Source organism: Misgurnus anguillicaudatus, chromosome 21 (assembly GCF_027580225.2).
Source record: "Misgurnus anguillicaudatus chromosome 21, ASM2758022v2, whole genome shotgun sequence".
NCBI lineage: Eukaryota > Metazoa > Chordata > Actinopteri > Cypriniformes > Cobitidae > Misgurnus > Misgurnus anguillicaudatus.
Window position 1 is genome coordinate 1,252,156 of NC_073357.2, and position 16,318 is coordinate 1,268,473.

At 45.1% G+C, this 16,318-nt stretch overlaps 1 protein-coding gene across 1 annotated transcript in view; it reads right to left on the minus strand.

The window, feature by feature from the left end:
* Positions 1 to 16,318, minus strand: part of LOC129451006 (E3 ubiquitin-protein ligase TRIM21-like) — a 33,998-nt gene that overhangs the window by 16,352 nt on the left and 1,328 nt on the right. Inside the window, exons 2-3 of the mRNA XM_073859733.1 lie at positions 4,127 to 4,363; positions 2,241 to 2,318 (exon numbers count right to left, since the gene is read on the minus strand). Coding sequence (XP_073715834.1) covers positions 2,241 to 2,318; positions 4,127 to 4,340 — 292 coding nt within the window. The 5' untranslated portion in view covers positions 4,341 to 4,363. The remainder of the gene's footprint in view (positions 1 to 2,240; positions 2,319 to 4,126; positions 4,364 to 16,318) is intronic.

Consider the following 16,318-nt stretch of genomic DNA (forward strand, 5'->3'; position numbering starts at 1 on the left):
CGCAGCGTCCGAAGGGAGCTTTAACGGAGACGCTTGCAGCATCGGACGGGTAGGTCCCGCCTGCAGTCAAACAGGAAGGCTCTAGAATAGGGTTTAAAACAGTAGATTGAAACTGTGTAAAAAATACAGTGTACATACAGTCTATTCTCACAAGTATAAACGCATGCAGATAAATATACGTATAATGATTTATTCATTTTAATGAATGTGCAGGTGAAGTAAACAAAACAAAACTAGGGGTACGAGAGCTTTTCTGATATGCAAGTGGTTGAATCTAATGTAGGATTTGAATGATTCTGACAACCAGTGACTGAGGGCCTAAGTTTGTTGATTAGAGAGGCCTTTTGGAGCAGCAGTGGTTGCGGAACTGATGCTGAAGGAAAATTTAAATACTGGGATATCAGACTGTATTCAAATGGATTTAAAATATTTTTGGAACCAAAATCTCGTAGCCAATGGAATTCAGTTGTCGATGAAAGAGGATCGAAACAAGTTTTGACCAGGATAATCTGTACTGCAGGTACACAAGTAGTGAATTATATGATTGGATGGGGTTCGGTAAATTGAAAATAGACAAAGTGTCTCTTCTTAAATTTGAGAGTCTTACTTTGTTTGAAGAAAAACGATATTAAAACCTTGATACAAAACTTTTTAATCAGAAATTGTAGGGTAGATGATTGGAGTGAAATTTTAGATGAATGCAAATCCTGAACAGTGAAAAAAAGCAAAAATACAAAATGAACACTGCGTCCAGTGTGCGGGCAGTATGGATGGAATTGTAGAGGGAGTGCTGGCCGAGCCGAAAGGTGGAAAGGCACCTAGACATAAAGTCAATTGTAATGGGATGCGTGGAGTTTGGGCGAGTGGCCTTATTTATAAATATATAGTTTTGATGAGGGTGAGAGTTTTAGAGTTGTTTATAGATGAAGTTTTGCCGAAGATTAGTTTATAAAAATTAATGCCACTTAGGTAGCCTGAATGACTTAACTGTGTTGAATAAATGAGATGCCCAAAAAAGAAAAATCCGGAAACGGACCTGGAATGCCCATGGCATCGGAGAGGAAGGCCCCATATGCAGTCGAAAAAGAAACTTTGCATAGTTTCTGATTGGGGAAAACGTGCAGTAATGCAAATAGCAGAACTTAAAAAGAAAACTATCGTTATTAAATGACTGTGAAATTATGAGGTTTAGACAAGCAGCAAAAGCTGATAAAATTTACGTGAAATAAGAGCTGATATGCAAGCGCTGAGCAACTGGAAAAACACGATTGAATTGGCATGTACCTACTGGCGGCTTCATCACCACCAATGTAACATGAGAATGTGATTGGTAACAGTGGGAATGCTCAGGTGTTTGAAACGAGCAAATTAATTAGCTCCAGGTGTGGTTTCCTTAGAGATAAAAATAGTTCATGGTTAAATGATTTACAGTTGAATAATACCTTTGGAGGATAGGGCAAATGTCTCTGAGTATAAATCGAGGTATCTAGATTTTACCTGGCGGCTTAGGTACAAAACGGTTTTGTATGATGACTTACTAGGGATGGACTTGCTTCCAGTTCTGATGCCAGCTGGTTAACTACCGATGATGAGGGAAAAAATGATACGATTTTGTTGCCTGGCACATTTAAATGCGCGGCAGTTAAATTTGATTTCGCAGACCATGTTAAAAAGCATAGCGAGGGGGGCACAATGTTTCGTTGACAATTTTAGCAAATTTTAGCATTTATTTTATTTAGAATGCTACCAGAGCAGCATGTAGGGCAGAACAAAATTTAGATGAGAGAAGTTTACATTTAAAACAAAACTGGCTAAGGAGATTAAATGCGACAACCCTATATGACCGAAATAACAGCTTAAAACCCAGAAACCCAAAGGAGGTGGATGGGTCCCATGATTTGCACTCAGCGATGCCAAAATGCCAGGATCTTTTTGTACTGTGGGGAGATCTGCTGGAATAGCATCGGGTGATTAGATTGAGATAATTTTTTCAGCGAATAGAGGAATTCCATAGTTACATAATTAAAACCGAACACCCAACACGACACGAAATGTTGCGACTGATTTACCTCACAAGTTAAATAAACCAAGATGCGGAATTGAATGCGGTAGCCTTACGCCAGTGGGCGTTAAATAAATGCTGCGAATCAGGGTATTAGACTTAATGTCAACTTTGCCAGGTCTATACCTAGCAGGTTTTTTATTTTACGAGCTGGGTCGAAAAAAGATTAAGAGATTACCTGGTGTAGCATATGTTTTAGACAGCTCTGGATCTGCAGAAGCAGATAGGAATAAAATATTTCGAGTATGCAGGGATCCTGGGACAGAATTAAGCTTCAAAAAATTAATGATTAATGTCAGACATCAATTAAATGGTAAAATCAGTGTCATAGCTTCACCATTGACTAGAAAGAACGAATTGACTGGCAGGTGACGAATATTCTGCGTTAGATTTTGAAATAAATAATTAACCCCCTAACGTGAAGGAAACAAGCGGAGCGCGCTGCTGCGGGTGCTGAAAAACCCTGGTAATGCTGTATATCCATCAGTGTATGACGCAAACAGGGAACAGCTTTTAACGTCGGCGGCAAGGGATGGAGCTAGTTAGTGCACCTCTTAAGGAACAAACACCATCCTGTAGAAGGACATACGAGCCGACACTTTAAAACCGGGCACGATGGAGGCGCGGTGTCGGCAGTAAAAACATTAAAGTATGTTTGTATTGGGTGTCTGTGACGAGAAAACGCAATATATTCTAAAATAGTGTGTAATAAGCAAGTTAGGTCCGCCTAGTAGCGTATCACCAGCAGCTGGAGACGCTGCTTCTAGATAACATACAAAAATGGCAAATGTGAGATCGCGCGACTCAAATAACTACAGAACTGACTGATAGATTTATGATTTAAATTTATGATTCGGGCAGCTGGTGATAGCACAAAAGTCTGCCATTGTGATGAAAGCGTGAGCGGTTGCTTATAAGGTTTTCAACTAGAGGGAAAAGCAGAGCAAATTATTTCTGTACAGTAGCTAAATCAATACAAAACTCATCAAAACGAAGGATGTAAGTACAATACTTTTTAAGAACATGGAAAGAAAAATCAACACGGTCTACATTGAGATTGAGAAGTCTGAGTTGCGGAGGAAAATATCGATAAACGCGTAGCATATATTATGTCGATTCAAACCGATGACTGTTTTTGAGTCCCTGTGTTAATAATCCGTGCCTTTCAAAATGATTGCATGGGGATTGAATGAAAAAGAATCGGTGGTCTGCGGAGGCAATCCCCCGTTATATTTGGTGATATTACAACAGGTTGAACTAAAGACAGAGGAATATGAGAGATAATAGCATCAGGGTTTGAGCCCCTAGCGGAGGCAGCCTCACGCTAGGAAGCACCTGAAGTTAACATCCTAGTATGGACAATAATACAGATGAGGAAAACGGATCGCTACGCTGGCGGACATAATAGAAATATTTGGTGAAATGGAAGCGGGAGCCACTGTTATGCGGGCGAGGGAACTGATTGAAACCAGCGCTCTAGGACGCGGCCCGGACCTGCCGAGCGCCTGTCACCGGTGGTGAGAGGCATTAGGGAAAACCCGGCACTCTGCGGAGTAGGGTGGAAGCTGCAGGACGCAAAATTTGGGCCCGGTGGCCTTGCTTGCTCGATAAGGACTAGAGGCTCAATGGGAAATGGTTAGTAGACTGAAAGGAGAGATTTAGTCATTAAACCTGCGCGAAAGTTGTAGTTTAATAGTGATCAGTTTAAGCTTTTATCAGTCCCTGTTTGATGATTCGGCTCAATTGGGCCAGATAGGAACCGAGGCAAAAAATGGCGGATGTCTTGCCGGTGGGGGCGAAAGTAGGATTCGGCGTCCTTGCGTTAAGTGGAAAGTGTTGGTTAATATCCCCAAATTTTCAGGTAGAGAGAAATTAATCCTTGCTGGGTAAGTAGTGGCTGGCCGAGAAAGCGTGGTCAGGGCCAAATGCTGCAAAAAATCTGTCACGGGACATGGTGAGGGACTGCCATTTATAGGCACCTCTTTGCACTGATTGGTTGGATCACATGACCATGCTCCTCCCGAACTTAGTTAAATAAACTTCATATGTCGTAAGGGATCTCACCTCTTTCATCTGTGTTAAAGTGACTCAGGTCATCCATCTCCACCCTCCTAGGAGCCTGGTGGCACTGAGGACACTGAGGATCGCTCATGTTTACTAGCTGATCCAGACAGCTTCTGCAAAAGGTGTGTCCACAACTAATAGTGACTAAATCTTCTGTCAGGTTTTCACACATGGAGCACTGAAGTTGGCTGGCAGTATCTGCAGCTGTAGCCATTATGATTGTCACAGCAGTGAAATCTGAGGTAAAAAAAAACATAATACAAGGTAAAAAGAACAAAAATATTAATTTAAAGGGGTCATGAACTTGGAAATTGTATTTCTTCAGAACTTTTTCTCTAACACCAACCTGACCAATTGTACTGGACAACAAACTGCAAGTACACAATATTTACTCCAATGTTTTATACATTAATGTGATCTGTGGTTTAGTCTACAAATATTCTATTCCTGACTCTCAGTGATGTGTAAAAATTTCTGTCACGATGAATTATAACATATCTATACTTGAAAGGGCAAGCTGGTAATTGCACAAGCATTTCAAAAGTGCAGTTTGTGTGGTTTCTGTCTCTTTTTTGCAGTGGATGCTGGGATTTCTTTGTTATTCTAACTTGTCCTACTTGTTTGTATTTTTTTATTTAGAAAATTAAGCATAGGGAGAAGAAAATCAATTCTTGTGTCAATGTCTCAAGTCTGTTTTCTCCCAAGGTTTAATTTGTCACTTACTTTATATACACCACTGTAGTTTTAGTTGTATTTGAGTCAGTTTGACGTTAAACACTGCAGGACAGTGGCCTTAAGGGAGACTAGCTGATTTGTTCCTTAAACATTGCTAACATTTGCATTAAAATATGAAAACAATCAAAACGTCCAGTTTTTAATTCATTAACGTTTCATGTTGTGAATGGTATTGGCACATTACATTCTATTGTGACGGTCACGGCCCCTATATGTACTTACATTAGTCTAATGTAACCACTATACATATTTACCCCCATTATGCCCCATTCGACCTCCACGCCCGGCGGCAAGTTCTGTTCAAATACTCAATGGGCACTCAACCATACGTGTTTGAGTCTGTTCCATAAGGTGTGTTATGTAAGTTCCCTTTCAGTCGGTCACTACGACGTCACGTCGTGACCGACGAATTGGGAGCTCGCTTAGAGAGACCAATCTGCTTCGAATACTACTAAAACGCCAATGAACTTGGCATTGAGATATTTGCATAATGCTGGCGCCGCCCCGCCAGGTGCGTATATAAGGCGCACGTGCAAATAGGGAAATCAGCTTTTTATCGCTTCGAAAGCCGGCAGTATCTGCTACTGAGAAGCTACTTCACTCTGTTGGGATCGATTGCGGAAGTTGGTTGGACTGGTAGTACCACAGCGGACGCTTCGCAGTATTCCACAGGCTCTGCATCTTTTTTGTTTTGAGTTTAGTGTGTGCGTTGCCTTCCCTGTGCGCATCATCAACTGAGCATCTGAGTGAATTTCCCTAAAAGAGTGATACGAGAGAGCTTTGTGCCTTGTTAAAGGCAGCCACTCTCTCGTATATCCGGAGATTAGCGTCCTTTTCAGGATGGCTTTTCGTCCGTGCGATCTTGGATGCGGGAAGTATATGGGTCCGAAGGACGGTCACGAGCGTTGTCTTTCGTGCTTGGGCATCGAGCACGCTGAGGCAGCGTTCGCTGGGGGTAAGTGTTCTCACTGCGAGAACATGTCCCTTGTGGATTTGCGGAGACGGTTGTCTTTCCTCCGGGAAAAACGCAACCCACGTCCGACGAGCTCTGATCGCCGCCACGGTGCGGCTGTGAAGCTCTCGAAGGATGATCTCCGCATCACTGTGCTGAACCGGGCAGGGGATTCGTCCTCTGCCTCTCAGCCTCCTCATCCACAGCCGGTTGATGCGCCGATGGAAACTTCAGAGTCGTGTTCTACGATGTCTGTTGGATCTGTCGTGCCTCCCTCCGGGTCCACGGAGACCGCAGCATCCGAGGGTGGGCCCTCTACCTCTAAGGATCTGGATGTCCTCCCCCCTTCCGGACGGGTCGTGACGCCGGATTTCGATCCAGAGATGGTGGCCGTGCTCTCTCGAGCGGCGGAGACCGTCGGGTTGGAGTGGGTTCACCCCCCACAGCCCGAGCCGTCCCGCCTGGATGATTGGTTCTTTGGAGCTGCCCGGGTTTCACAACCCTCTCCGCCGGTACCTTTCTTCCCCGAGGTGCACGAGGAGCTGACCAGGACCTGGAGGTCGCCGTATTCTACCCGTTTACGGCCGTTTCAGCCCTCCCCCCTCACCTCCCTCACCGATGGAGCTGCTAAGGGCTATACGGGAATCCCCCCCGTGGAGCGGGCGGTTGTGATGCAATTGTGTCCGGCCACCGCTTCCACCTGGAAGGATCGCCCAGCCCTCCCCTCCCGTGCTTGCAGACAGTCTTCCGGTTTAACGGGGGCTGCCTATCATGCATGTGGAGAGGCGGCTTCAGCCCTGCACGCTATGGCGTTGCTGCAGGTCCACCAGGCCAAGGCCTTGAGAGATCTGCACGAGGGAGGACACGACTCGCCTGTGCTTTCGGAGCTCCGGGCCGCTACGGATCTGGCCCTCCGTGCTACGAAGGTCACGGCACAGGCGATCGGTTGTGCGATGTCCACGATGGTGGTCCAGGAACGCCATCTGTGGCTCTGTCTGGCTGACATGACGGATGCAGAAAAGAACAAGTTCTTGGATGCGCCCGTATCTCAGGCAGGCCTGTTCGGCGAGTCGGTGGAGTCGTTTGCCCAGCAGTTCTCCGCCGCCCAGAAGCAGACGGAAGCGATCGCTCAGATCATGCCCCGGCGCAAGCGACCTGCATCTCGCCCCCCAGCGCCGGCGGCCCCGTCTGCTCCTCGCCGAGGGCGCCCTCCGGCGGCTGCCTCCGCCCCCCCCGCTAGAACGTCTTCTAGACCTCGGAGAGGGTACAGCCGTCGGCAGCCCGCCCCGCCCGCACCTTCCGCTTCCCGTGGCAAACGGAAATCGAAGCGGCCCTGAGACGGGCGACCTGGAGTTGGATGGGATCACTCTACGGGAGACGGTGACGGCACCGCTCCTTCCACCGGTAGAGGGCCGGGTGGAAAATCTTTTGTTTCGTTTTGTTTCTGTTCCGCCGGCTTCTCAGCCGGCACCCACAAAACCACAAAAAGAGTGCATTCCTATTCCTTCTCCAGGTCTCCAGAGGATCGAGAGAGATGTGAGCGGGCAGTCAGATGCTCTTCCTCCCTCTCCTCTGTCGCCAGTGGGTGTTCTGAGGAGTTCGAGCTCTCCCCTTCGGAGACCGGACCACCAGCAACCCCTTCGGAGTCTGCGTCCTCAGCTGAGGAGACCGGACGACCGTTTACCTCAGCGGGCTCAGGTCAGTGTCACACACACACATACTGTAGATGCTTATGCTGTCACGGCAGACGCACCGGCAGTCCCGCCTGTCCCGCCTCGCTGCCCCGCCGCGGGTACACCGGTAGTGCCGTTAATTCCTCTCGTACGGTCCCTGGGGGCTTGGCTTCAGCTTCCCAGTCCGTCTCGTTGGGTTTTACGCACGATCCGCCTCGGTTACGAAATTCAATTCAATCGGCACACTCCCAAATTTGCGGGCATACGTTTCACCACGGTGAAAGCGTCCGTTGCACATGTACTGCGTGCAGAGGTCGAAGTCCTGCTGGCGAAGGACGCGATCGAGCCGATCCCTCTTACCGAGATGAGATCGGGTTTCTACAGCCCGTATTTCATAGTACCCAAGAAAGGCGGCGGGTTACGACCGATTTTGGATTTGCGTGTCCTGAACAAATCTCTTCAGAAGAGGTCTTTCAGGATGATTACACCGAAACAAATTTTCAGTGCAATACGCCCCCAAGATTGGTTTGCAGCGATAGACCTGAAAGACGCGTACTTTCATGTGTCCATTCTCCCTCGTCACCGACCGTTTCTCCGGTTTGCGTTCGAGGGGCGGGCATACCAATACAAAGTACTACCGTTCGGGCTGTCTCTCTCTCCCCGTGTGTTCACGAAAGTGGTAGAGGCGGCGTTAAAGCCCCTCAGAGAGAGCGGTGTTCGCATTCTGGCTTACCTCGACGATTGGCTTATAATAGCGCATTCTCGGCGGACGCTGTGCGAACACAGAGATCTAACACTTCAACATCTCGCCCGTTTGGGTCTTCGGGTCAACTGGGAAAAGAGCAAACTCTGCCCCACGCAGAGGATCTCTTTTCTCGGTATGGAACTGGACTCGATCGATTTATCGGCGCGTTTAACAGAAGAGCGCGTCCAATCAATTCTGACTTGCCTCGGTTCATTCCGAGGGAAGAATGCGGTCCCTCTGAAACAATTTCAGAGACTCCTGGGGCGTATGGCAGCAGCAGCGGCCGTGACACCGCTCGGGCTGCTCCATATGAGACCGCTTCAGCGTTGGCTTCACGATCGAGTCCCGAGGAGAGCGTGGCGCGCTGGCATTCATCGTGTAACCATTACACCTGCGTGTCGCCTAACATTCCCCCCGTGGTCAGACCCCGCGTTTCTCAGGGCCGGCGTGTCCATGAGACAGGTCTCCCGGCATGCTGTTGTGCACACAGATGCCTCCGACACGGGCTGGGGAGCCACGTACGACGAGCTCACGGCTTCGGGGGTGTGGACAGCACCCCAGTTGCATTGGCATATCAATTGCCGCGAGTTATGGGCAGTATATCTGGGACTCGTACGCTTCGCTCAGGAGCTGCGAGGGAAGGATGTACTAGTGCGCTCAGACAACACTGCGACCGTAGCGTATATCAACCGTCAAGGCGGTTTGCGCTCTCGTCACCTGTCGCATCTCGCTCGTCGTCTCCTCCTTTGGAGTCAGAAGCATCTGAGGTCCCTTCGTGCCAGTTACATACCGGGCTCGCTCAATACAGCGGCAGACGCGCTTTCCCGAGCGGCGCGCCCCGGCGAATGGCGACTCCACCCCCAGACGGTCCAGCTGATTTGGAGGAAATTCGGTCGAGCGCAGATAGACCTATTTGCGTCACCGAACAATACCCATTGTCGCCTGTTTTATTCACTAACCGAGGGCAGCCTCGGCGTGGATGCGTTGGCACACAGCTGGCCGCGGGGCATGCGCAAATATGCGTTCCCCCCAGTGAGTTTAATAGCACAGATACTGTGCAAAGTCAGGCAGGACGAGGAGAGCCTTTTAATGATCGCCCCATATTGGACGACCAGGAATTGGTTTCCGGAACTAATGCTCCTCGCGACAGCCCCTCCCTGGCGGATTCCCCTGAGGAAGGACCTTCTTTCTCAGGGAGGGGGCACATTATGGCACCCGCGCCCCGACCTGTGGAATCTCCACGTTTGGTCGTTGAGCGCGCGCAAGGTTTAAGTGATTTGCCCCAGGCGGTATCTAACACTATTGACGCGGCACGAGCTCCGTCCACGAGACGGGCTTACGCGTTAAAATGGAACCATTTCGTCACCTGGTGCTCTTCGCAACGCGAGGACCCCAGAGAATGCCCTATTAACATTGTGCTTTTATATCTTCAACAAAGGTTAGATGGTAGGCTGTCACCGTCCACTATTAAAGTTGATATCGCCGCTATATCTGCGCATCACTCACTTATTAACGGCAGATCAGTGGGCCAGCATGATTTGGTTATTAGATTCCTGAGAGGCGCTCGCAGGCTAAACCCCTCGCGCCCTCCTTCTATTCCTCCCTGGGACCTGTCCATGGTGCTGAAAGCGCTACAGAGTCCTCCGTTCGAGCCTTTGCAGTCTGCGAGTCTGAAGCTTCTATCCATGAAGGCTTTGACCCTACTAGCATTGGCCTCGGTGAAGAGAATAGGGGATTTACATGCATTCTCTGTTGACGATTCGTGCCTTCAGTTTGGTCCTTCTGTCTCGAGCGTGACCTTGAGACCCAGACCAGGCTACGTGCCCAAAGTTCCCACTACTCCCTTTAGAGATCAAGTGGTGAGCTTGCAAGCATTGCCTTTGGAGCAGGCAAACCCAACCGAGGCTTTGTTGTGCCCCGTACGTGCACTGCGATTCTACGTGGACCGCACGCAAAGCTTCAGGACCTCAGACCAGCTCTTTGTTTGTTATGGTGGCCAGCAGAAAGGGAAGCTGTCACTAAGCAGAGGATGTCTCATTGGATAGTTGATACTATCGCCCTGGCTTACAATTTGCAGGGCATTCCTTGCCCCTTTAATTTGAGAGCGCACTCCACTCGGAGTGTTGCCTCATCTTGGGCATTAGCTCGTGGTTCCTCGCTAACAGACATCTGTAGAGCTGCTGGTTATGCGACACCTAATACGTTCATTAGATTCTACAATGTTCGTATCGAGCCTGTATCCTCTCGTGTTCTGTCCTCACCAGGGAGGACACGGAGAGCAGACTCGCAAGTCGGCTTGCAGCCTCCGACTGAGGCTCCAAATTGAGTTTTCAGTATGGAAGGCTAACAGAGCAAAAATGCGTAATGGTTTGATTTGCTCTCTCCACTGCCTTAACAGCCTTTGTTGCGGAGCATTGGCTGTCAGCCTTTCACTAGTTGTATTCTTACGAACCTACGTGTTTGGCCAGGGCCCCACATTGTGTCCCAACGGGTTCCTTTGTGAGTATTATTCCGTGGGGTTAATCCTACCAGCCCACGTTTCCCTTAGCAGAGCACTGCTTTGCTTACACAGCCACGGCTGTCATTTATACCTCAACTACGGTTGACTTTCGTCCACCATTAGCCCTTAACGGGGCGGTGGCTTCCGCAGCGTCCCTATACCGCTCAGTTAGGGCGCTTCCCAGTCGCTGGCACTACTGTGGGGTTAAAGGAACATCTAGTGCCCGGCCTTCTGCCTTGAAACCTAATTCTCCTATCCTTTTAACCGACTGAAAGGGAACGTCTCGGTTACGGATGTAACCCTCGTTCCCTGAAGGAGGGAACGGAGACGTCACGTCCCGTCGCCACAGGTGCTGCCACCTGCTGTTTAGGCCGGTCACCTTCCGGCTTTCTCAGCGAACAGAAGCTGATTTCCCTATTTGCACGTGCGCCTTATATACGCACCTGGCGGGGCGGCGCCAGCATTATGCAAATATCTCAATGCCAAGTTCATTGGCGTTTTAGTAGTATTCGAAGCAGATTGGTCTCTCTAAGCGAGCTCCCAATTCGTCGGTCACGACGTGACGTCTCCGTTCCCTCCTTCAGGGAACGAGGGTTACATCCGTAACCGAGACGTTTTCTATTGTTTTGTTTATTTTAATTTGATGGGCTGTATACTTGTCATTAGTAGGTTTATTGATATTATGTTTGATGTCTTACATCTTTATTATTATTTGTGAGCCTGATTTCTTTATTGCATTGTTTGTAGTGACCAGAAAACCATCTTTACAATCCTGTGTATCCTAAGCATTCCGCTTATCCTGTGAAGTACTACATGTCCACTGAACCTTGGATACTTTTAAAATCTATTATCCAAGAACTCCCTAAAGTAGATGTTCTCAAACATACCACTGTACATCTGTTAACCTCCTGTGTTTGTGTCTCAGTGCAAGCCCTCACCGATTCCAGTTTAGCGGGCAACTTCATTTCAACACAACTCCTTCAAAAACGGAACATACGTAAGCTTTCCTGTCAACAGGATCTCCGAGTACAAACCATTCAAGGGAAACCGCTGGGTCGGGGTCGCATTCGTCCACCTGTCCAACACCAAGCGGAGATACCCACAGAGTACCGGGCTTTCCAGGATGTTTTTAATAACCAACTGGCTACGAAATAACCACCTCAACGGCCATGGGACTGCGCTATTGAGCTGTTACTTAGAGCCACACTACCCAAAGGTCGTATCTATCCTTTGTCCAAAATCACTTAATTTTTATGTTTTTTTTTTTCATAAAACAAGACAAAATTTCTCATCCCATTTTTCTTTTGCAGTTTAGTAAATGCATCTGCATTGCAAATTGTGTGACAGCTGTCCAGCTGTTATTAGAAGCACTAGAGCAGTGCCTGTTAATCTGTATTTGTGTGTGTTTTTAGTAATTGTTTAGTCATTGGTTTGGTGTGTTTTAAGTGCTCATTGTTACAATTACACTGCAAAAGTTCAGTGGCATTTTTATTTGTGCATGGTAGAAAGAAAATACTGATACTCGCATAATGACATATAATAAAAAAGGATAATTGAGCTACACGTTTACTTGTCTAAAAGAAAACATCCCATTTGCGTCCGAACATGCGGTACAGAAACTGCTGTGGTGTGTCATGATCATGCTGCATGGCATTCATAAGCTCCTGGAATAGTCGAGTACATTATTTACATCTGTGTGTGTGTGTGTGTGTGTGTGTGTGTGTGTGTACAGAGAGAGAGAGTGAGAGAGAGAGATAGATAGATAGTTTTATGACATGTAGACTGTCATTGATCATGCTTTAAAGAGCCAGTAAGATGACAATTTTAAGCATCCTATCACTATTTATAAGTCCCGGACAACAGGTTTAAATGCATGCAAGGTCAAAAAACACTGTAATTTTCTCAAAATATACATTTAAAATTACCCCATTTCTCAGATATCCCCAAACGATTCGTGTGAAGCCGTTCAACGACTCAGTCTGCCTAAACCCCACCTTTCAGTAGCCTACTCTGCTCTGATTGGTCAATTGACACAGTGTCTTTGCACAGATCACAGATCAGTCTCACAGACCACAGATCGGTGGCACAGACCAACAACAGTGCAACATGTATTGACCTCGTGCTAACATGATTTATTGAGAAGACATTATCAACATCAATACACATCATTAATCCAAGCAATAAAAACGACAATTGAAACTAACATTTTACACTCATTTAAGCATTTATCTAAACTAACCGGGTCATAGCAAAACCGCTTGCTATCGTGACTCTGACAGTATATAAGTTAGAGTTTAAACAACGATATCATTCATCATTAATCCAAGCAATAAAAACGAATATAGACATTTTACACTCATTTAAGCATTTATGTAAACTAACCGGGTCATAACAAAACCGTAAATGAGCATGCGTTAGCAGTTTACTAACGTGACTCTCTGACAGCAAATTAACAGTTTAAACACACAACATCATTCATCATTAATCCAAACAATACAAACGACGATTGAAGCTAACAATTTTACACTCATTTAAGCATTTATCTAAACTAACCGGGTCATAGCAAAACCGTAAATAAGCATGCGTTAGCAGTTTACTAACGTGACTCTCTGACAGCAAATTAACAGTTTAAACACACAACATCATTCATCATTAATCCAAACAATACAAACGACGATTGAAGCTAACAATTTTACACTCATTTAAGCATTTATGTAAACTAACCGGGTCATAGCAAAACCGCTTGCTATCGTGACTCTGACAGTATATAGCCTAAGTTAGAGTTTAAACAAAGATATCATTCATCATTAATCCAAGCAATAAAAACGAATATAGACATTTTACACTCTTTTAAGCAAGTATGTAGCTATAATCATACTTACAGTTTGTGGTTAGGAGACGCATGTTGTTCCAAATAAAGTGGGTACTGAACCATTTTCATTGCCAAACGTCTAAATCCCTCCGTTAAAAATTAATTTTAACCACTGATTCTTCACAGCCAGACAAGTTTAGTATATCCCTCCTTGAAAAAGTCTCCTTTGGTAGTGAAAACAACACAAGCTGAAACACAGCGTGAGCTGATGTTTACACTCACACACAAACTAGCTGTGGGTGGGTCATAGTTTTCGTTTCTCCCGGGCAAGGCTGTAGGCGGAGATTAGTATCTCATGTGACGTGGATAAGTTCGTGTGACGTGGATAATATCAGGAAGAAGACTCACTCCCTATAACGACTCGTTTCAGCGATTCAGAGTCGACTCCCTACTTTAGAAGACAATAACTTTATTAATCGTGCACTTTTTGGTTCAACTACTTTACACGTTGTTTACATTGATGGACAGCTACATGACACACTGCAATAAAGGTAAGTTTCGATTTTGGATCTGTGTGGCTTTTTAAAAAAAATAAACAAGCAACATGTAATGCATTCTATGTACGTCATTCTAAATATATACAAGTCCATTTTACATCTCTTAGTTTGAAACCGAATTAAAGCGCTGTTTTAGAAAAGTGCGCATGCAATACCTTACAGGCTTTCAGACCATGGGGAATCCCTGGCAGTGGTGGACTAGTGCTTGAATGAAATACCCAGATACAACAGAGAACACAGTGCACGAGACAGACCGAGTGGGTTCACTCCGCGCTGCATTAAACTCAACTTTTTTAATACTCAAAAATCTCTGTGTCGCGTGACACAACGAATCAATTATGAAATTCGTTGCCAACACTTTCAGTAATTGATTTTTAACGATTTAATCTATTCGTTGTTGCAGCCCTAAACACTTCCATCTATTTCTCTACGGTGCCGAATTCAACATGGTCACAGATCAAAAACCTCTTGAGTTAACCCCCTTGGGATCCAGAACTCGGCGCCGCGTTTTGACGTGTTTTCTCCTAATCATGGCAGAATCAACTTAAAATACTTCATCATTAATAATCATACACTTACATGTTTGACATCATTTAAAACTGTGAAGAGTCTTCTTTAATTTGTGTAAATTCACAATAACAACAAATCTTTGTGTTTTTGTCAAGCGTTTATCTTTAACGTTACCTAAGAAGAAGAACAATGGAAGACGCAATGGAGGAGGATATATTTCTGTAACAGTTAATTTATCCTCATTTATATTTGCTATCATGTAATATGCTTATGGCTTGTGCAGTCTAGCCTACATAAGCGACCTCAGCAGACTGCACACTTTGGATCAAAAAACGAGGACATGTGATCGTCACATAATGGCAGATGAGTGTTACATGTCGTACAGTGTTAGACACAGTTATTCACTTTCGTATCCTTTATGGCAACTTTGAGTAAGGCTGCACTGCAGGAAGTGTGTGCTGTAATATGACTCCATATATTGTTTACATGCAACGCAATTCCATAAATTGCACTTTACATGCGACACCATTTTTTTATGAGTGCCGCGTTGTTTACGCGGAGACGCGAGTACTCGCGCACATGACTGCCATAAGCGATGTGTTTTTAAAGTTCACATGCGCTTACAGAACAGCTGTTTATAACTCTCTTACAGGTCTGCATTCCTCTCATCAGTACAAAACTATGAAGCGGAAAAAACATATTCACACTTTTTGGACATTAAGTTATATGGTAACATGAGCCACATAGCTCTGTTGTGTATCAGTTTATACAAGTTAAGTTTTTAAATAGGGTTTGTTTCCAAATAAACTGAAAATGTCCCATTGACCTTCATTTCTATTTTGATTATATTGTTAACTTCTTAACACATTCACCGCCATTGACGAGTTATCTCGTCATTTATGAGTTCATATTTAACTAATAAATATGCCTTTTTGGACGAATTTAAAAGTGAAAGTGTAATACCGCTTTATCCACCAGATGGCGCCAAATCGAATTTATCAAAAACGGAAGTTAAAAAGAGATAATGATTTTTTTTAACTGCCTTTATGTTTGATAGTCATTCTGAGTCTGATCTCTAACATAAATTCCTTTAAAAAAACGCAAATATTTAAGCTTTTTGCTCAAAATGTTGTATTTTTGAAGAGAAATATCCATATTTCAGTGGTTAAATTAAGTAGAAAAAGTAAATATATAATGAAACGTTTTTTCCCCATTTTGTTTGTTTGTTTGTTGTTTGTTTGAAAGCAGAGGGTGTGTTCTTTAATTTGATATAATTTGTATGTTTATATATTTATAGAAAATGATTTTTCCTGCAAGGAATTTTGTGAAAATATTGTTAAAATCACAAAAATGCAGGTGGGCAACTTTTCTCAAAAAGGCTGGCGGTGAATGAGTTAATAAACCACAAACAAACATGTATATATTCCTTTGGTCCTCTACATTTTTTTACTGTAGTTCCCTCTCACATTCCTGCCTAGGCTCATTATGCAGCTCATTATGCAGCTCATTATGCAAGTCTTTTGTTGCTCTGCTGTCAATCAATCCTTCTTGCATACGGCCCCTCTAAACAAAAACTGTCTTACAATTTCTAAATCAATATATTGTTTTATGTGAATGAGTAGGCAGAATGATTTTCACATTATTTTAAAAAAATAACTCTAGACTACTAGATTCTGTTTAGAAAAGTCTTGTTAAAACATGTTTAGTA